This window comes from Vipera berus (genome assembly GCF_964194415.1).
Source record: "Vipera berus genome assembly, chromosome: 4".
In the NCBI taxonomy this organism is placed as follows: domain Eukaryota; kingdom Metazoa; phylum Chordata; class Lepidosauria; order Squamata; family Viperidae; genus Vipera; species Vipera berus.
In genome coordinates this window covers 98555670-98577023 of record NC_138206.1, presented here as the reverse complement: position 1 = coordinate 98577023, position 21354 = coordinate 98555670, and the positions used below count along the sequence as shown (strand labels likewise).

At 36.0% G+C, this 21354-nt stretch overlaps 1 protein-coding gene across 3 annotated transcripts in view; it reads left to right on the top strand.

Annotated features, from left to right (window-relative positions):
• Positions 1-21354, top strand: part of NALCN (sodium leak channel, non-selective) — a gene marked incomplete at both ends in the record, with an annotated part of 234296 nt that overhangs the window by 185615 nt on the left and 27327 nt on the right. For 2 of the 3 annotated variants that reach the window (XM_081326644.1, XM_081326643.1), the window contains 10 exons: positions 9970-10106; positions 12822-12960; positions 14467-14540; positions 15100-15201; positions 15879-15948; positions 17697-17788; positions 19171-19293; positions 20408-20464; positions 20699-20819; positions 20905-21036. In XM_081326644.1, the coding sequence (XP_081182770.1) occupies positions 9970-10106; positions 12822-12960; positions 14467-14540; positions 15100-15201; positions 15879-15948; positions 17697-17788; positions 19171-19293; positions 20408-20464; positions 20699-20819; positions 20905-21036 (1047 nt within the window). Of the gene's footprint in view, positions 1-9969; positions 10107-12821; positions 12961-14466; positions 14541-15000; positions 15202-15878; positions 15949-17696; positions 17789-19170; positions 19294-20407; positions 20465-20698; positions 20820-20904; positions 21037-21354 lie in introns of all 3 variants that reach the window. The other variant, XM_081326642.1, reaches the window with a different exon arrangement.

The following is a 21354-nucleotide window of genomic DNA, read 5'->3' as shown; positions in this document are numbered from 1 at the left end:
TTAGGCTCTTGAACGGGAAATAACTTTATAAATTTTATGTATGATTGACTTGTGAGGCCGGTGTGTTGTGCAATTAGCTCACATGGTGTAATAGGATGGAGGCTTTGTTGTCACTGTGAGTTGGGGGTGGGGGCACGAAGGGAGGCTCAGTCAATCTCAATGTATACATGGTTGTACTTTTACAATAAAGGTTCATTTATCCATTGGAATGAAGATGAAGAATATGAACAGCATCAACAGAAGAAAAGAAAATAATATTAAGCGTAGGGGCAAAATCGAACCCAAGAAGAGGCACTGAAATACGTCAGAATGGTAGAGTTGGGCAATAAAGCACTGTAAAGCGATATATAAGTCTAAGTGCTATTGCTATTCGTATTGCTATGGTGCACATGGAAGGACAGACCGCACTTCCTTTCTCTGTAGATAAATATAAATATACAATACAACTTAAGTCTTAGCCATCTCTTGTTCAAAAATTAGCTAATCCCAAATAAGTGCCACCTTTGGAATTTATATACCATTAGCACAGAATCTGTCAGTTTCCTTCAGTTTGATTCCTATGTGCAAACAGGAATATTTCCTTTATGTATACAGGGACTGATTATTTCCAGTTAATAATAAATGTAGACTTTTAACCTACTGCACTTATGCAGAAGCTTTCCCATATAAACAAATAGGCCACAGCTATGTCATGGCAGATAGGTATAAATAAGCAGTGCTCCCCAAACAAGGAAATGAAGTCACAGGAAAGGTTAACTGTTGGTAGATTGCTGGGGGGGGGGGGAGAAATATTTTGTTGAATGAGGTGCCAAATACTTTTGAGCGAATGGGGAGAAAGTGCAATAATGAATATACCAATACCATAGCTTTTCAAGTTTTATTTATTTATTTATTTATTTATTTTCATTCCATTTATATCCCGCCCTTCTCCGAAGACTCAGGGCGGCTTACAAGCTTAGCAATAGCCTTCATTCTATGTATATGCCTGCTTATTAACAGATGTAATATAGATAGATTTTTACGGTCTTTTTATGGTCTCCTTCTGTTAAAAAATATTGAAGAGATTCACTTTTTCCCCCCCTTTCTCAAACCTTCCAGAATTTAGGAGCATGCCACCTTGGATTCCATAATGTTTCTTTTTTATATGATTTTTTTATTATTTTACTGTAAGTCAGTCTTATTGGAGTGAATAACACTGTATGTAAAGACACTGCCAGAATGTGAAATCACTGAAGCAACTTAAATGATTCAAAAAATAATGGAGTGCCATGACAAGTGTGTATTTCCTTGTAGAACTCTCATCCCCTCCACTATCTCCAGTGGTAAAAGGAAAAGGGCTTTAGAGAATAGTTATTAGTGAATAGTTAACTTCAGTGGCAAACCTCAGATTGCAGGATGCATTTGCTGGGTTTTTTTCTTCAGCACAAAACTCAGCACCATCCTAATGGGTTTTAGAACATTATAATTTTCATTCTCATGGAGCAGAATTCTTAATGTATTTCTTCGGGGAATGTTTTCTTGCTTATGAATAGAAAAACAAACAATTTTATGAAGCATGATTTATCACATAAGGGTGCTGAACTAAACCACATCCTCATGTAAACCTTCAGAAATTAAATTTAAGTACATACTTAAAAGTGAAATGCATGTTTTAGTAAAGGATAAATTTCAAATTAAATTATTTTAATCAAATACTGTACTTAGGAAGTTGTAAATAGTCTACCAGTAATACTGTCATTTTGTAAAAATGCATAAAGAATTTCACAAATATCAACCTAGTACATATTTTATTATTAACAAAAATCATTTATTTCACATCTATGCATAAAAGTGATCAGCATGAAAAGTAGATTATTGTTTCTTTGTTTCTTAAATGTTGCTATATGTTAAGCTAGTTAGTGTTTCTGATGGCACTGAAAGAAAAGAAAAGAAAAGAGCTGTAATATCTTTAGGTAAAAGTGTTCTGTTACAGCATTCAGCTCAGATTTTTTTTAAAAAAAAAAGCTAGTGAAAGAACATGCTATTTTTATAAATACTGCTAGACACTACTGCTGCCACTGGAGTTTTTACTTGATTGTCTAAAATTTAGATGAATATTCTCCAGGACTTCATAGCTTTGGGGATATTTTTTTCCCTTGAATATTTCCTTGTGAACTCCTAGATCTTTCATGTATCAAAATAGTTTTGAAATGAAAACCAATCTAATACTTTTAGTAAGAATAATTACACAGAAATGGAAACAAAATAACTATTCTCCAAAGCACATGAAGACAGGACAAGAAGCAATGGATGGAAACTAATGAATGAGAGAACCAACCTAGAACTAAGGAGAAATTTCCTCACAGTGAGAATAATTAACCAGTGGGACGAGTTGCCTTCAGAAATTGTGGGTGCTCCATCACTGGAGATTCTTAAGAAGAGACTGGACAGGCATTTGTCTGAAATGGCATGGTGTCTCCTGTTTGGGTGGGGGTTGGACTGGAGGACTACTGGCGTCCCTTCCAACTCTATTGTTCTGTTCTGTTATTTGTTATTCTTTCTATGACCACGTGTATCCATCCCATCAAGCCTGAAGAAAATTCAGAATGGTATAGGACAGGGGTAGGCAACCTTGGCTCTTTCATGACTCGTGGACTTCAACTCCCAGAATTCCTGAGCCAGCTATGCTGGCTCAGGAATTCTGGGAGTTGAAGTCCACGAGTCATGAAAGAGCCAAGGTTGCTTACCCCTGGTATAGGATCTCCTGCCATGTGCAGGGGTTAGACTAGAAGACCTCCAAGACCCTTCCAACCCTACTATTCTGTGTTCTATGTTGCAAATTCTTAGTGTAGAACTTTCTTGCTTAGGTAATAACCAGGATTAACTGGATAAAGCAGGCATCTTGTTCTCCATTTTTATTCTTTATTCATTTTCTTATTTTCCACAAAAACTTTCTGGTGCTAACAGCATTTCTCTTTCCTGTTGAAATATCTTATTGCTTTAAAGCATGAATGCCACTTTAGTTATACAAAAGCCAAGCTCAAGTATTGGAAAAAATAGTATTCAATGTGCAGATGTATTTGGTGCTTCCAGTTATCATAAAGGTAAAGGTAAAGGTTCCCCCGCACATGCGTGCTAGTCGTTTCCGACTCTAGGGACCGGTGCTCATCTCCGTTTCAAAGCCGAAGAGCCAGCGCTTGTCCGAGGACGTCTCCGTGGTCATGTGGCTGGCATGACTAGACGCCAAAGGCGCACGGAACGCTGTTACCTTCCCACCGTAGTGGTCCCTATTTTTCTACTTGCATTTTTTACGTGCTTTCGAACTGCTAGGTTGGCAGAAGCTGGGACGAGTAACAGGCGCTCACTCCAGTTATCATAAAGAGCTTTAAAACTTAGCAAGAATCTTTATCTCAAATTAATCCATTTTTGTGAAGTTTTCTGAATAAATATTTATATTTACATGGCACAGACTACTGATATTGTTTTGGCTCAGATATTCAGTCACTTCTGACTCTTTGTTAACCTGTGGTAATACTTTGAAATAGATTTACCTGTCCATAATAGCTCATTGCATTTGTGTTCAGGGACATATCTAGCCACTAGTCTTTGGTCAGCTTCTTTTTCTATTACCTTCAGGATAATAAAATAAAATATGTTGGGGTCCTTTCCAATGTCTCTTGTCATTGCATTGTGCAGTGTCTTTTATCGTTGTGCATCCAAAGTATTTAAATGTTGGCTGAATTATTAATGCTTGAGAAGATTGATTTTATTAATTTTTTTATTAAAAACAGTTTATTTCTTTATCTGCTTGTGTATTTACTTATTCATTTTGTGGTGTTTGTACCTCATACCTGTCCATGGGGTCACGATGGGTCGAACACGACTTTGCAACTAACAACAACAATACCTCATACCACAGCCAGAAAGGTTCTCAATAAAAAAGACGGTTTCCAAAGTGTTGGGCATTTCATCCTCAACATGAAGTCACTCAGCATGGCTAGCCAGTTTTAGGGAAACTGTACCTCTTGGTAAGAGCTCTTCATTCCAAATGCACCATTGATTTCAGACAGATCTGACCTTTTCAAAGGCTGTATCATGTGGATTAAAATAGAATATATTCATGAGTTCCTGTGAACATTTTATTTGTCAAATATCTGTGTGCCTTTTTCATATATTTGGCTGTTTAACAAAATGACAAATACATCTTTGAAATGTGTAAATGTAAGTCCTCAACCCATGATAGTGACTCATAAAATCAGAGAAAAATGACATTGAAAAAAGTTACCTATTACTTAATTGGCTATTCAAACTTGTTAAAAACTGTTCCAGTCTTCGCTTATTTCTAGTTGATATGGTTACATTCCATCTTGACAAAGCTTGCAAAATCAATTTAGAATGCTAACATTGGACTTAAACAATATTATTAATATTGGACTTAAATAGACTCCAGTAAGTATTATTAATAAAACTATTGTTTTTATGTTGTTCAAATGTAAATGACAACTTTTTCTGGTCATATCAAAATATTATTTATAATGCTGGGATTTTTAAAAATCCCCAGTGTTCACTCCAGCTTTACAGATTGACTGAACCTGTTTCTCCTTCTCCTTCTCCATCTTGTTCTCCATCCTGCAATTTCCTGACATATGTCAGAAATCCTTTTGTCCAGTTTCTGGTAATTCAGTGTACGATTGTAGCCTTTAAAAAATTTAGGAAAGTAAATATATTTTGTCCCTTTCTTGCTATGCCCCTTTTTGCCCTATTTTTCAAGATCCTTAGTCTGATCCTCGAAAGAGATTTGGGGGTATATATGTTACTGCAGAGGGAAGGAGAATGGAAAAGTTTACTTTTGTCAGCTAATGTTAGGCATCCCACATTAATATTTCATGCTCTCTCAAAGCCTCACTTACTTAGTGAACATCATTGATAAATACATGCTACCTGAAAGTTCAAAGATACTTTTGCAAATTCTTAAACATTTTCTTTAAAAGTTTAAACAAAAGTGCACCAAAGCTTTAAAAAAAATGAATTCAGCTATGAAGTCAGCTATGATACAGAATTTAAAGCTGGAAAAGTGACTGTAAAAAACTTTTACATATTTTGAACCTTTGGGGTATAGTTGTAAGTTATTGGGTGGATGAGGTTAAAATAATGCAAGCACTTTCTATAAATTGAACAATGCAGAGGAAGAACAAGATATGCACCATGCTGAGCAAATATTGCACCCCAAAGTGTTCAAAGGCACTAAGTGAAGTTAAATGCCTTATACTTCCCAATAGGTAGCATTATCTCAGCACGACAGATGTTGTGAGGCATTGCAGAATGATTTTGAGCTTAGATTATTTTAAAGCATGTTATTAATCATTATATTGTTTCAGCACAATGCTTTTTCCTACCCTTGCTTATATATTCTTTTGCTAGACTGCCCCACAAATGAGTATTTTTATTGCTCCTCGGTTTTGTTTATTAAAATTGGGCACACTTCGTGTTGCCTTGTACAAAGATAATTATTTTATTTGCTTTTGGCTTAATGTATAAATTTATCCCAAACAGAACACAGAACCTGCCACAGGAATGGTGGCATGGGTTAAAATTGCAAAGGATGAGTTTGCATTACTATGGCTTAGTGTAGAAAGAACTTCCAAAGTCTTCATTGGAAGACCAGAGTGTTTAGCCTATTTTGGGGAAGGGACTTGCCATGTGGTTTTTAATGGGTGAAATGTATGTCAAAATGTTTGCAACTTGGAATCACAATAGCAACAGATACTGGCTCCAACATATTTTCTGCAGTTCTGCATAAGAAGCCAGCTCCCTCAAATCTTGAATTAAAATTGCAACCCCTATCCACACATATATGCACACATTCACACATACATACACAAATACAGTTCTGGTTTAACATGAAAAGTAACTTTAATCTTACAAAGCTTTTTCATGTTTTTGATATTTTTAAATAAAGTGGCATTCCATACCCTAATCAGGCCCCCAAAAGCTTTTTTATATGTACCTAAAGGCTTTATTATAGGATGAGATATTTCATTCCTTCCCTTTGAAAAACCAACTGATCTGGAAAAGCTAGACAGGGCACTTGGATGGCAGATCATCAAGAACTACCAGGATATATGATTTCTTAAACTCTTGCAGTTTATAACATTATGATTATTGAAAAATAAATTGTCATGATGGGGTGTGAAAAATATAGCAACTTGAAGGAATTAGTGATTATGTGAAACAATCTACATCAGAATTAACAAAACAGGGAGAAACTGTAAGTGACTGGATGGGAAATGGATAGAATACCTGGGAAGATGTAATGCATGACTTGTGCAATAACATCTATATTTAAAAGTTTATAATGATTTATAAAGTCTTATGAAGCTAGGTAATTTGAGGGACCATGTCTCCCTATTTCCATCAAGTCTGGAGAAAGAGGCAAATTATGAATTTTATTTATTAAGGAGAGCGCCATCAGATGGAAACCAAAAAGAAAGCCTTTTTCTCCTGCAAAACCTGCCCTTTGGAACCACATTGCATTGGAAGTTAGATTGGCCCCAACTCTTGATTGCCTTTCAAAAGGCTGTGAAATCATGGCTTTCGTATCATGCCTGGGGATCTGGTTGTGGTTTGGAACTGCTAGATAGTTATATTGATTGACTCTAGTCTTAACTTACATTTGCCTGATTATGATTATGATTATTATATTTGTTCTAACTTTGGTTTTATGGGGATTATTGTTTTATTAGGATCTGCTTTTGTTTATTTTGAGATTGTTTTAATGATATGAGCCAAACAGAGTTACAAATCTAAGATGGGCAGCTCTACATATCATAAATGGCATGGGTCCGGACTATCTTTGGGAGCACCTGCTGCCAGCATCAACTTCCCATCGTCCTGTGCGCTCCCACAGGGAGGGCCTCCTCAGGGTGCCGCTGGTCAGGGAGTGCCGGCTGGCGGCCCCCAGGGGGAGAGCGTTCTCAGTGGGTGCGCCTGCCCTTTGGAATCAGCTGCCTGTGGAACTCCGGATAGCCCCCGACCTTCGCTCATTTCGCCGGGACCTAAAAACTTGGCTATTCGAGCTTGCCGGCCTGGACTGAGGGTTTTAGGTTAAGGTTTTAATTTTTAATTATTTTGGGGCTATTTAATTTTATTTTATTTTAACCTGTATATATTGTACTCTTTTAATTTGCCCTGTAAACCGCCCTGAGTCCCTCGGGAAAAGGACGGTATATAAATCGAAATAAATAAATAAATATAGGCTAACTAAAAACTTCAAAAAGAAAACAATAGCAAACCAATGCTGCATTGCTGCAAAGAAATCTACACGAAAACAATAGAAACGGCTCTCAACTCTAAAAGGTGATACTTGAGATATAAATTTGATAAATTCTGTGAATAAGTTGCTACTAGTTGTCTCTTAATAGTCTTTTCTATTGTCCAAGAGCCCTTTTAAAACATGAATACTGCAGAACTGTTACCTGCCATTCTTGCCTTTTTGGCAGTGCAGTTTTATTAAAAGCCCTCCTCTCTTTCTCCTTCACTTTGTACTTTTCATTGGGGGGATTCTGAGCTCTATTTGTGTTATTTTCCCATCTTTGACTGATGTCAGTTTTCCCCCCTCCTGTCCTTCTAAAATACTAGTTTACCATTTGGGGGAAGAGTCTTTGTCATTGCTTTATTTCTCTCTCTCTCTTTTTAAAGAACAGCACACAGGCTTTAATTTTTAAAAAGGACACACACGAAAAAATGAAGCAGAATATATAAGACCATGTCACAACCTGTCATTAATGGACTTTTGAGTCTGTGATCAGCAGTTTCAGAATCCGTCAGTGCAAATTCACTTGCAACGTTTCTGATTCCCGATAGTTGTGTCTCTTTTTTATAGAAGTGTGTATGCATGTTAAAAGGGACGCGGTGGCTCAGTGGGTTAGGATGCTGAGCTTGTCGATCACAAGGTCGGCAGTTTGGCGGGTCGAATCCCGAGTGCCACGTAACAGAGTGAGCGCCTGTTACTCGTCCCTAGCAGTTCGAAAGCACGTAAAAATGCAAGTAGAAAAATAGGGACCACTCCGGTGGGAAGGTAACAGCGTTCTGTGTGCCTTTGGCGTCTAGTCATGCTGGCCACATGACCACAGAGATGTCCTTGGACAAGCGCTGGCTCTTCGGCTTTGAAACGGAGATGAGCACCGGCCCCTAGAGTCGGAAATGACTAGCATGCATGTGCGGGGGAACCTTTACCTATGCATGTTAAATCAAATACACAACAGTCAACCTGGCATTTGTACCTGAAATTATCTACTTACTACCTCCCATTCACACACACACACGGAGTTCCAAGGGGGGAACCAAGGAAAAAGGGTCACTGGCTAGGCTCCCTGTTGGCAACCCGGAAGGAATAGCATTCCTATCCCTTTGAGGGAGCTTTGCTTCTCTGAAATGCTTGTCGCATCTCCTAATCTGTTCTGAAGCTGTTTTAATTAGTATACTACTGCATTCATGCTAAGAATTCATTAATGATAAGATTGAAGATAATTATGACCTTTCCAATGCCCTTAAAGATCTCCTTATCCTTCAGTACACTATCATTAAATCTGTACCTTTTGCTTATCCTTCAGCTCAAGGTGTTTCTAGGGTACGTGCAGTTTGTAACAGCAAGAGCTATTGGGAGGCAGTTATCCTTCCATACGGAAGGCTGAAAGGAGACTCTGCCCATTAGACACCTTCAAATTATCTATTTATTCTTCATCAACTTTCCTAGAGAGCATGCTAAATTCAGTTATATGCTTGATTTGCTTTAGTGAGCCACTTCATTTGGGCAGTCTTTGTGAGGTAGGCACACTGGAGTATGTAGATTCTGTGATATAAACAAATATCTATGTTGAATGTGGGTGGGTGGGATGGTCTATGCAGTGCATCTGGTTGTGTATGTTTTAAATTATCATTCCTCTATTTTGAGGAAATAGGATACCGGAATTTTAGTTCTTTTTTTCTTTTATTGGTTACATTCTATGTCTGCCAAATTATTTCTTTCAAATGTTTGTACAACTTAATGGGTGTGTTAGTAGCCAAGTAGCCACCATGGCTCATTTAAGAAAATATCTTCTTCCTATTACTGTTGCAAAAGAAATACTTTTACCTATTAGCTATTGAAATGAGGATATAATTCTCATTACAATATGCTCATTCCTTTGGCTAAAGAGCATTTAATGCTGCTTAGCATTAAACTTGTTAACCGCCTGGGAAATATATTTTCCCTTAGGCATTTTCATATGTTCTTTCTACCTCTTTCTTCTTCCTATTTTCTTTCTGTTGACCATTTTTTTTTAGGATTCATACTTGGCTGCCCATCTTATATACCCAACTCTTGGCAGCTCACAGCAACAACAATAAAAACATGGAGTATGGAAAACCGTTTAAAAGCCAAACATTCAAAATATAGCACCTCGCTATTCTAGAAGAAAAATTAGCTTGTCTTTGTGGGACAGAAAAAAAGGCTTAAACCAAATTATGTTGCCTTTAGGTATCTTACAGTGCCACTCCTTATCAGTAAATTCCAAAACAAGATTCCTTGGTTTACTAAGAATTTAACAACTTCTAAGTCAACAGAGATTCTGTTTGCAGTCCAAGTCCAAAACATAAATCTATTAATGTAATAACAGATGAGTTTAAATTGACTTTATTTTTCTTATAGCATTTAGAGAACTGTGAAAAAACAAATATTTATGCAACATCCTTTGCATTTAATGTCTTTCAAGAAATGGACTGCTTGAGTTTCAACTGCAACAGGAGCCTTAAAATAGTGAGAAACTGACATTAGAATGATGTCAGAATCTTCTGTGGTTCTTTTCTGCCACCTAGTGGTTTTTCAACTGCTTGCAATTGTTCTGAAAAAATCTGTTTTGAAAACATTTTGTTCTGAAACACCAAAACCTGAACCCTAAGATGTTAAGACCTTCCAATTTTTGTTTTTTACTTTTTTGTTTTAATTTTCAGCTGAAACAAAGTGAAGCAAATGCAGATACCAAAGAAAAGCTCCCATTACGCCTACGGATATTTGAAAAATTCCCTAACAGGCCTCAGATGGTAAAAATCTCCAAGCTCCCTTCAGATTTCACAGTTCCCAAAATAAGGTAGTAAACTTTTTCTGCCTTCTTACTGCAAAGCTGGCTCTTTTGAAGTTCATAGGCAGAGGGTTTTTTGTTCTTTATTTTCATATTTTTGAGTCTTTGGTAGTTTATTTTTCAATGTGTAGAAAAGTTCTCCTTCCTGTCTCCTGTGTCAAAATTTACAACTCACTGAGTCACTGGGAGTCGGGCAGCATATATTATTGTTGTTGTTAAAAATAATATTCTTATAGTAATGTGTTCTTAAAAATACCGGTAAGCCCCAGCTGTGTTTATAGGGTCTTACTTCAAATTAAGTATGTTTGATAATTAATGCTATCATATATATCGGAGAAAGACCTACTAGGGACCTACTCCAGTTTACCCTGCCAAAAAACTTTATGGATTGACTCAAAGATGTGGAAGATATGGTACTAAGCAGTGAGTCCCCCTGGCTCACTGGGAGGTATCAATAAAGCTACAGAGGAAGAACAAAGAGAATATCATAGTAATAAGAGCATCCATAACACGGGTGGGTAAATAATTGACACAGTTCCTAGTGAAAACAGATTTCTCCACTGTTGAAAGCCAGTTGCGTACCCACAAAGCCCCAGGAGTGGGTGGAATTCCTTTAAGTTGCTGACAGTGCTTTGGCAAAGTGTATGGAAGTCTAGTCAGCGGCCGAAAGAATGGAAAAGGTCAATATTTATCCCAATACCAAAGAAAGATTATACGAAAGACTGTTCGAATCACGAACCATAGACCTTGATACTACACATGTGTAAATTCTCTTGAAGATAATCTAGCAACATTTGAATCCAACTGCCAACAGACAACTTCCTGATGTACAAGCAGGATTTTTGAAAGGAAGTCAAATTATCAATCTACATTGGATGATGGAAAAAGCAAAGGAATACCAAAAAGGCCTCTACATGTTTTCATTGACTACATAAAAGCCTTTCACTGTGTTGACAATGACAAGCTTTGGTATGGCCTTAAACAAGTGGGAATATCAGCACACCACCTCTAGCTAATTTAGTCATTCTAGTTTGATCAGAGAGCCACTGTAAGAACGAAATATGGAGAATTCCAGTTATGGAATTCCAGTTATGGAATTTCTGATTATAAAAGCCCAGTCCAGTTTAATACCACTAAAAAAACCGGGGGGGGGAACAGCATTGTTGCACAAAGAACTCTCAGACCCAGTGAGAGAAAAAAAGGATAAGTACAAAAAATGGAAAGAGGGACACATAACTAAGGCAGCATACCAACAAATAGCCCAAACCTGCAAAGATCAAGTTAGGAAAGGTAAGGCTTTGAACGAAGTAAGACTTGCAACAAATATCAAAAACAATTTTAAAAAGTTTATTTCAACACAAAAAAACAAGGGGGGGGAACAATTGGTCCACTAATGCAAGAAGATGGCAAAGAAGTAATGGGCAGTAGAGAGAAAGGAGAACTGCTTAATTCATACTTTGCATCTGTCTTCAAACAAAAAAGAAAACAATACTCAACTTACCAAAAACAGAACCATAAATGACAGATTAGGAATGCAAATTAAAATATGCAAAAATAAGGTAAGAGAACACCTGTCAGCTCTAGGATTCATTTCACTAGGCCCTGATGGATTACATCCCAGAGTTCTGAAGGAACTGGCAGACGTCATCTCAGAACCATTGAAACATATTTCAAAGTTCTTGGAGCACCAAGGAACTACATGAGGACTGGAAAAGAGCTGATGTGGTTTCCATCTTCAAAAAAAGGGGGGGAGATCCAGGAAATTACAGACCAAACAGCCTGACATCAATACCTGAAAGATCTTGGAAAATATAATCAAGCAGCAGATCTGTGTACACGTAGAAGCTGACAAAGTTATAAGCAGAAGCCAAAATGGGTTTGTCAAAAACAGATCATGCAAAACAAATCTTATTTCATTCTTTGACAAAGTGACTAAATTAGAGGATCAGCAAAATGCTGTGGATGTGGTATTTCTTAGATTTCAGTAAAGCATTTGATAAAGTAGATCACAATCTATTTTTTTGCAAGCTAGAAAAATGGGAGAAGTATTGACTGAAACACTGTTATATTGCTGAATATTGTGAAAAATGGTCACAAATTCTAATTTGGATTTATGTACATTGACTTCATTCATTGATTCTCAATTATTGATTGCTTTACAATTAGAACATTACCTTCAAATGCATCTTCTTTAGTTGAAAACAAGAGAATATCTTTAGTCACGTTATCTTGAAAGACAGAAAAAATATGGGAGTGATTTTTAAATGTGTTTATCAATTGATAAGTTATGAAGTATTGACCATGATAATCTATAGATTGCATTTGACTCTATTAAAAATAAGCTTACTAAATAGTAAATTTTCTGGATTATATTGGTGGGATTATAAATACTCATCTGGCAATAATATCTTATTGATCTTTTACAATGAATTCTACATAGGTCTACTATTTTCCACAGGCCCAATTGATAGAACAGGTTCCTATTGCTTACTGCCCCATTTATTATTATAAAATATTGAAAAAAATACGTTTTATTGGTATTTCAAAGTGTGGAAATTGTTCTAGCAGATAGCAAAGAGCTTTGGATGATGAATGATATAAAGGATATATTTATTTAAATTTGGTTGTCATTTATTTGTTGTACGTATACACAGGAAATATAAATAAGAGGCATCTCTATCTCTCTATCTCTCTCTCTTTCTCTCTCTCTGTCTCTCTCTAAAGGGAAAGCTTTATGAAACAGTTTATTGATCGACAGCAGCAAGATACAACTTGTTTATTGAGAAGGCTTCCATCAGCTTCTTCTTCCTCCTGTGATCACTCTAAAAGGCTGGCAATTGAAGATAAATACATTGACCAGAAGGCAAGTCACTAGACACAACAGTGTATAAAGATCTTCACTCATATTGTGATGTGAAGTCTCATATGTAAGTGGGATGTCACTGTAGCTGGTGATTACACTGAACTCATCACTTTTTCTAGATTTTTCTAGAAATAAACTAACCTGCGTAGGGTTGGTGGAAGGCAGAGCTTCTTGGAAAGGTTTGTGATTGAAGGATTCTTCAGAAAGAGAGTTTGTGTTTTTAAAACATTTCATGGACTTTCTGAGTATTGATACCTCTAATTTTGCAGAGCAAAGAGGGATAATTGTATTCTGTTTACAGAAGCTCTACAACAGTCAACCAACAATGAATGCTTTGTACACAAAGTCATTAACTTCTAGAATCTGTTTTTAAAACAGATCAGAAAAATATAAAAATAAATGTCAATCTTTTAGGAAAGATCCTTTTTGTGGTCTTGAAACACTACTGCCAGATAACATTGGGCTTCACAGATTGACTTAGTTCCCTGTACTCAGCAGGAATTTTATCCATGTGACTGGAACATTAGGTTGCATTTTGTTAGATGATTATAGCTTTCTACAGAGGCAATTACCATAGCAACCTGACATTTAAGTATATCCTCTGAAATGTCTTCTCTCTAATACTCATTTGAAATAACAGTTTTTTAAAAATGAACATTGGTCTGTGTGCACAGTAGAAGAGAAAGAAAGCACAAGCTATAGAAAATGTTAATTAAACATACAACGGGGGGGGGGAAGGATTCTGCCGACAGCTGTCAGATCCCTTTGTGTGTATGCTATCTGTAGTTCATGCAGTGTGAATCAAATAACCCAGAATACTGAATGATATTATGAGAATGATAAAATTATGAGAATTAGATCACAACATTCCCCTGCTCCGGATGACCCACTGCAGGCCTTCCTCCCCATCTGCCTCTCGTCCGCTGACCCACCTCTGCCACTGCTCCTGCCCCACCGCATGGCCCTGGGCAATTCAACATTGGACAATTAGCTGTGGGCAATTTGCCAAGTGGGACAATTAGCCACACGTTGAGATTTCATATTATTAAACACAGAGATTGGAAACTGGAGGGAGATTCTGATATCAGAGTTTATAATTTCAGAACTGTCCTTTTCATTTTTAAAAGAGAAAGCTTATTAGTTTGTCATAAAACTGCCTGGATAATTTATGGATGGCCATTAATAATTGTACTTATTTATACATGGGCTTTATTTCTTGTCTTTTCACTAATGATAAGCATAGTATACCGGTATACCAAGGCATATGGTAGAAAATATGGTGCATATACACCATATGGTATATGATGGAAAATTTACCCTGAAATTATTGGTCCCAAATCTTTAAGAATTCTTCCAGATGAAGTGCAGATTCAATACAAACAAAATAACTCTTGGTTCACCATAATAGCATTTGTATGCTTCCATTTGATTTTGTTAGTTAAGGTTTTAAACAACATTCTTAAGTACTAAGACAGTCAATAAAGTTGCTTTCCTTTTTTTTTACAGCTTCGCAAATCTGTTTTCAGCATTAGGGCAAGAAATCTTCTGGACAAGGAGTCTGCAATCAATAAAATTCTTAGGTATTAAAGAGGGATTTGAAGGACCTTTCATTATGAAGTAGGTTTCATGTAAAATGAAAGCAATGTAAAATGCAATGCATCACGGATGACAGCTTGGGACCCAAGTTCCACACAATCACAAGAGTGAGATGAATGGAGAAGGTTGCCATTTTAGTGGTAAGACTTACTGACAGATGGCTTAGTGAATTAGTCTTGACCTAGCTCTTTTCATCCTACCTTGAAAAATGGAATTTATTATTCAAACCTTTCCATCCCTTACATAGACAATGTTTGAGAAAGATGTCTCCTATCCTTCCTGAGAGCTGCATGACACTATCTGCAGTTTCCTGGCTATGCCTGTTTCAGATTCAATTTTAAAACAATGCTGTGGAGCATGATGGTACAGATATAAGTCTGGAACTCTTTAAGATAACTGTGTCATTTCCATGATCCCAGAAAATTATGTAGGTTCTTTAAAAAGTTGCACACCAATGTTACATTCAAAGTCTGAAACACTTTTTCAGAGTTCTAAGTGCTGTATATCCCTAATTATTACTTATCATAGTATCTGTTTACCTAGAGCCTGTACTCGCCAGCGTATGCTTAGTGGATCTTTTGAGGGACAGCCTGCAAAAGAACGATCTATTCTTAGTGTTCAGCATCATATACGCCAAGAACGCAGGTAAGCAGAACTCAATAAAAACTTTTAAGAACATGTTAAAAGTAGAAGATAAAATTTTTATTACACAGAAACATGAGTAAATTAGAATTAGTTCATAATAAACAATAGATGCATTTTATTGCAACAATAATGACATTTATCATAATAGAAGACTTATATTTTAAATATAATTATTTTCAAGATATCCAAGTCCTGGTTGTAAACAGTCAAGAAAAAATTCCGTAAACAGGGTGGTCCATTCATGACCTTTATTGTTCAACTGCCCTCACCGATTTATCAATTAGTTCAGTAATATACTTTTTTAGTTAACCTTTCTATTTTCCACATCATCACTTTTTAAATCACTTATCTTGCTTTTGAGAAAATCCATTAAAAAGAAGAAAAAAAATGAACTGCTCCACCATCTCTTTGGATTAGTACAACTAGGAATTCTGCATTGCAGATAAAAGCTTCTTACTTCCCTAACTTAGCACCTTTAATATCTGTTGACCTTCAGCTGTCATGATTCCCAGCTAATGTGGGAACTGTAATCCAAAACAGGTGAAAGTCACCATTTGTAGAAAGCAAGATGCAGCTGGGTGTAATGCAAAATCAAACCCATAATTGCAGAATCTGTTGTCCCACTGATGCACATTCAGTGATCTTAGTTTTTTACTAAATGAATGTCATTATTTCAGGTCACTAAGGCATGGCTCCAACAGTCAGCGAATCAGCAGAGGAAAGTCTCTTGAAACATTAACTCAAGATGTAAGTTTAAGTGAATAGTCTAAGTAATACCTAAGTAAGACTGAAAACAGAATGAAGTTTAAAATACCTGGGCTATTATAACACAGATTTTTAAAACCCTGTATTACCAATGTTCCATTTGAGTGCATTCTTTAGTGAAATGATCCTTTCAAGTACAAAAACAGCATTCACAGTTATTTCAAATTACACAGTTACTGAATCTCAGTTCACAAATGAGCAAAGTAAATTGTTCCTGGGAATTATAATTTGGAATAAAAGACATCTCCAGCTGGGTCAGAATTCATAATAATCTATCACATCTTTCCTGGAATACTACTTGGGAAGATGACAGCTGTTTCTCATTAGCAAAATTGCATATAACATACAGACAGATATCATGTTTGGCTGGTAGACAAATCCTTGTTTTAATTTAGGCAGATGATACTGCCTACACCAGGGGTGTCAAACTGCCGGCGCGTGGGCCAGACGTGTCGTCCAGAAGCCACCCCACCCCATTGTCGGCAATGGCAAAATAGTTCCGATACGTCTCATGACATCACGTGACATCGCGAGTTTGACATGCTTGGCCTACACTTTCCTTCCCAGTGGAGGGATTGAGATGAGTTTTATTGTTCTTCACAACTAATTGTGAGAAAGATATACCATAAGTTAAAGCTGAATTTATGATCCTATCAATATTAATTGTAAATGGGACATTAGTGAGCATGCTCAGAAGAAATGAGATAGTTTGGGAATATTGCAGGACATTCAAATCCTTCACGTTATGGAAAACAGCCAAGATCATTATGTACGATTTGAAGTTTTTTCTATCTAATTGGAGACCTTCATACCCCCCAACCCTTTGGTTATTTCAGGACAAACAGTTAAGTCTTGTGCTTATAAATATCACCAATGCAAGTTCCTGAGGGTGATCTTTGGATCTTTCTATTGGGTCCCAAGTGCTGCTTCATAGTGAAGCCAGCCTTATTTCTCTAGAACCCCAACTGTGACAATGTAGACTTGCCATGGCTAAAGCTAATCTAATGCCCCCTTAACCTTCTATAATCAACATCCTGCCAAGTGAATCAACTCTGAGAAAACTAAGGATATATGTCTAAGGATATATCTTTTATGGCGTTTATGGTATATTTAAATTGGTATATTTAATGGTATATTTAAAAATGGTATATTTAAAGCTCTTAAACAATGTATTTGGAACATGGATAAAATAGCCTGATGCTATGCAATTGGACATTTTATCAAAATATCTTTCCTGCTTCTTACTTTTTAAGTGATTTCACTTCAGAACACTGCTGTGCATTTTTACTATCCCAGCTAAGCATTCAGCTTTCTGTAATATTCAGAATGGCTACATTCTTGTTTCTATCGTCAGGGCCATTTATTTTATTTTATTGGATTGATCTTTGCTCCTTAATCATAATAAATTGATGTTTAAGACCTATTATTATCAATCATAAATTAAACATAATTTCTAACTAACTGATAACTCAGTGCTGAATTAATATTAAACTCAGTAATATGTTCAAACATGCTTACATTTAACTGGACCAATGCAATAGATAAATAAATATACAAAATGGTAAAGAAAATGTTTAACAATAGTTAATCATAATTCCTGATAGTTATTATTTTCTCCCAACCCTGATGGAAAACTTTCTTTTTCTCTTTTAAAGGTTTAATGCAATTGTATACTGTTAATTTTTACAGCAAAAAATAGAAAACAGATTAACAAAACATTTTTCTTCCAGCATTCTAATACAGTAAGGTACAGAAATGCACAAAGGGAAGACAGTGAAATTAAAATGATCCAAGAAAAGAAAGAACAAGCAGAAATGAAAAGGTATTTTAAATGTAACTTTTATGTCAGTATATAGGACTGGTCTTAATCCTAGTTAGGCAAACATTACTTAACTGGTTACTCCATTGATAGATTGCTTATGAGCATATTTTCTTTGTGGATAATATGCATAAATCTCAAAGGCCAGCATCGTTTTAAAGGGGGCATTCTTTGCTGGACATACATCTTCAAAGATCTTGCAATCATAACGGTTAGTGGTATATTTAGGTCATTATCATCCAGGGTCCAACCTTCTCTATGGAAAGAAGAGATTGGGATAGTACTTAGCCACAGAGAATCCTAAAGATTTTCTGGATGCTTGTTGGTCAGGATTCAGGCCTGGTTATAGGATGGAAATTGTATTGCTCATTTCAGGAGATGATCTGTGGTGGCACCACACTGGGGCAGTACAACTGAATTTCTCAACAGTCTTCAGTTCAATTGAACGTGGTATCCTTCTGAACCAAGAAAGTTGCCTGTGAGAAACACTGTCTTGCTGTGTTCTCCTCCTTGAGGACTGGTTTCAGTCAATGGGGAATAGGTCAACTTTAGAAGAACTCCAAAGTAGAGAGCTGGGGGGGGGGAACCATCCTATTCCTCCCTGATGCTTAAGGTGTACATCAGGAGTCCCCAACCCCGGGCCATGACAGCTACCGAGCCATGGACTGTTGGGAACCGGGCTAGCAAAGCAGCAAGCGAGCACACGAAGGTTCATTTGTACCACCACTGCCGATCTATGGAATCAAAAGGTTGGGGACCCTTGGTCTACATGAAGCCTTGGTCTACTGGGTGGAGGTATCACTAATATATGAATGATACTCAGTTGTATAATCTCCATTTCAAGAAAAAGATGGAGCTTCGTTATTCACTTGCAATGTGATTGTTTCTCTACTAGCAAGCAAACAAACAAGTTCTTGTTTGAGAGATTGTTAGAACTCTTGTTCAAGGTCTCTCAAGAGACAATCATTTCTTGTTCAAGTGTACTTTCTTGTATTGTTCCATGTTTCCTTCAAGGTGGCCCTTTCATTGAGAAGCAGCTACAGCCTCTCAACAATTCTGTGAACTTTTCACATAGAAAGAGAACTTATGCATTGAAATCTTTTAGGTTCACTCTCTGGGTCTTACATATAGGACTCTTTGTGTAATTTTTGGTTTCAGTTCCCAGCTTATTTTATCTCCTAATCATCTGACTTGCACCCTAACAAGTTAGGGGCTACTTGATAGTAACCATTAAATAATCATCATAGCTTACCAGAGGCTTTCTAAAGCCCACATTTAACACTGTCTCAATTGTGCTACAGTTGAGATATAGCTGCTATCCAAAAGAAATTAGAAAAATATATATATATTGATTGCTGTCTCTGTAATCATGTTGTTCTTGAAAGAAAAGTTCAGGAAGAAGAGTTGCGGGAGAATCACCCCTATTTTGACAAGCCTCTTTTCATAGTGGGCCGGGAACACAGATTTAGGAATTTCTGCCGAGTTGTAGTTAGAGCTCGCTTTAACGCGTAAGTATATGTGTAACTTATGATGGTGTTTGCTTTGATTCACTATCTTCTGTTTTTAAAAAGCTTCCGCAAAATAACATCAACAACTAATCTGAGACATTTTAGTATAGCCAGCAATTACATATTTTGCAAATGTCTCTTGGTTTTATTATTTATTTTACTCTTTCAATCACAAACAAAAACTAGGAAATCTGTCTGCACTGCTTTTGCTATATAAAGTGACAGAATATATATTTTTTTCAAAATCTGCAAATGAATTCAAGGATGTGAATGTTGTGATGCCTTCTATGCAGATTGCCCTTGACACTCATTTGAATATTGTACAAGTTTTCAAATGTGGCAGCTGATAGAGGAGAACATGACCTCACTTCGTACTTTACAGTTCTCACAAAGCCTTCCAGTCAACCAGCCTGGACTCCAAAGCCCTCCCTGAGAAATTCCTGAATTGCATGTGCTCAGCTAAAATTATTATTATTATTATTATTATTATTATTATTATTATTATTATTATTATTATTATTATTATTATTATTATTATTAGGGGGATAGTGATGACAACTTAAACAGAAGTGATATAGTGCAAACCTAAAGTCATACAAACTTTGGAACTGCTATAGAATACCTGCTGCCATCCAGTTCTGGAACATCTACTCTCAGAGATCCAAAACAATATATTAGACAGCATCAGTCTGAGGAAGGATTTAGGGACTTTGATTTGAACTAAAAGTATAAAATACAATATAAATTGTCTTGATATTTCAGAATGGATATATTAAGTCACAAATTCTGTTTCCATTGATGGAGTAGCCAATGTAGCTATTAATTAAAGAAAGAAAAATTGTACTTATATGTTCCCAGTGCCCAATAGTCACCTTATTTTAAAATTAAGTCTCAATCTAAACTATATCTATTAACATTAGATTTAAGCAAATTTCTGTGAGTTCTGGGATCATAAATGAAAATGTTCAATCCCCAAATGGCTATGAATTTGTGGTTTTGTTTATTTAAAAAAATACTCTTCATTCTCAAATGCAGATTGTCTTGTATATTTGTAACACAGCTTTGTATAATAAAAACTGAACAATAGAACTCTAAAAAAATTTCTCTGTTACAGCTCTAAAACAGATCCTGTTACCGGAGCAGTTAAAAACACAAAATACCATCAACTTTAGTAAGCAAAAATGAATTTATGCATTTTATACATTGATGTACACTTTTTTGCAAACTTAAATTTCTAATAGAACTGTTTTCTAGAATAATTATTTCCTGAAATGTTTTCTAGAATAATTATTTCTAAGATGTCAACATTGTGGAAAATTCTCTAATTTCACTAGTTCAACTTATATTTGACTCTATAATTTCTAGAGTCCCATTGCCACTGAGTTTGTTCCATTTTATTTTGCAGTGATTTGCTGGGATTAGTTACTTATCTAGACTGGGTAATGATCATTGTCACCATATGTTCCTGTATTTCAATGATGTTTGAATCCCCTTTTCGAAGAGTAATGCATGCACCTACACTACAGGTAATTTTCTGAAAATAATTGGTTTGGGTACAGTATTTTGGAAATCTTACTGTTTTTCAGTCAATGTTTTTTCTTTGTTTTTCAGATTGCTGAATATGTTTTTGTAATATTTATGAGTATTGAACTTAACTTGAAGATTATGGCCGATGGCTTGTTTTTTACACCAACGGCAGTCATCAGAGATTTTGGAGGTGTCATGGATATTTTTATATACCTTGTAAGTTTTTGTTCTTCAAGTTAATTCAAACCAGTAAAAACTAGGACCTGTGTTAAGAGTTAAAAATAATTTGTATCCATAGTTGACATCATTTTCATATAAAGTTCCATTGCCTTCAGTTGTATATTTATAATATATAAACAATTAGACTTAATTGTTGTCTAACATATTTGCAGAAATATACTGCCAGGAGACTATGAATATTTAAAATAAACAAAGAAATTCCATTGTTTTATTAGTATGTTATTTTCATCATGGAACTAAGGATTTATTTTGCAGTTGTCACACCTCCTTCATAGATTTTTTCTGAAAGTGAAG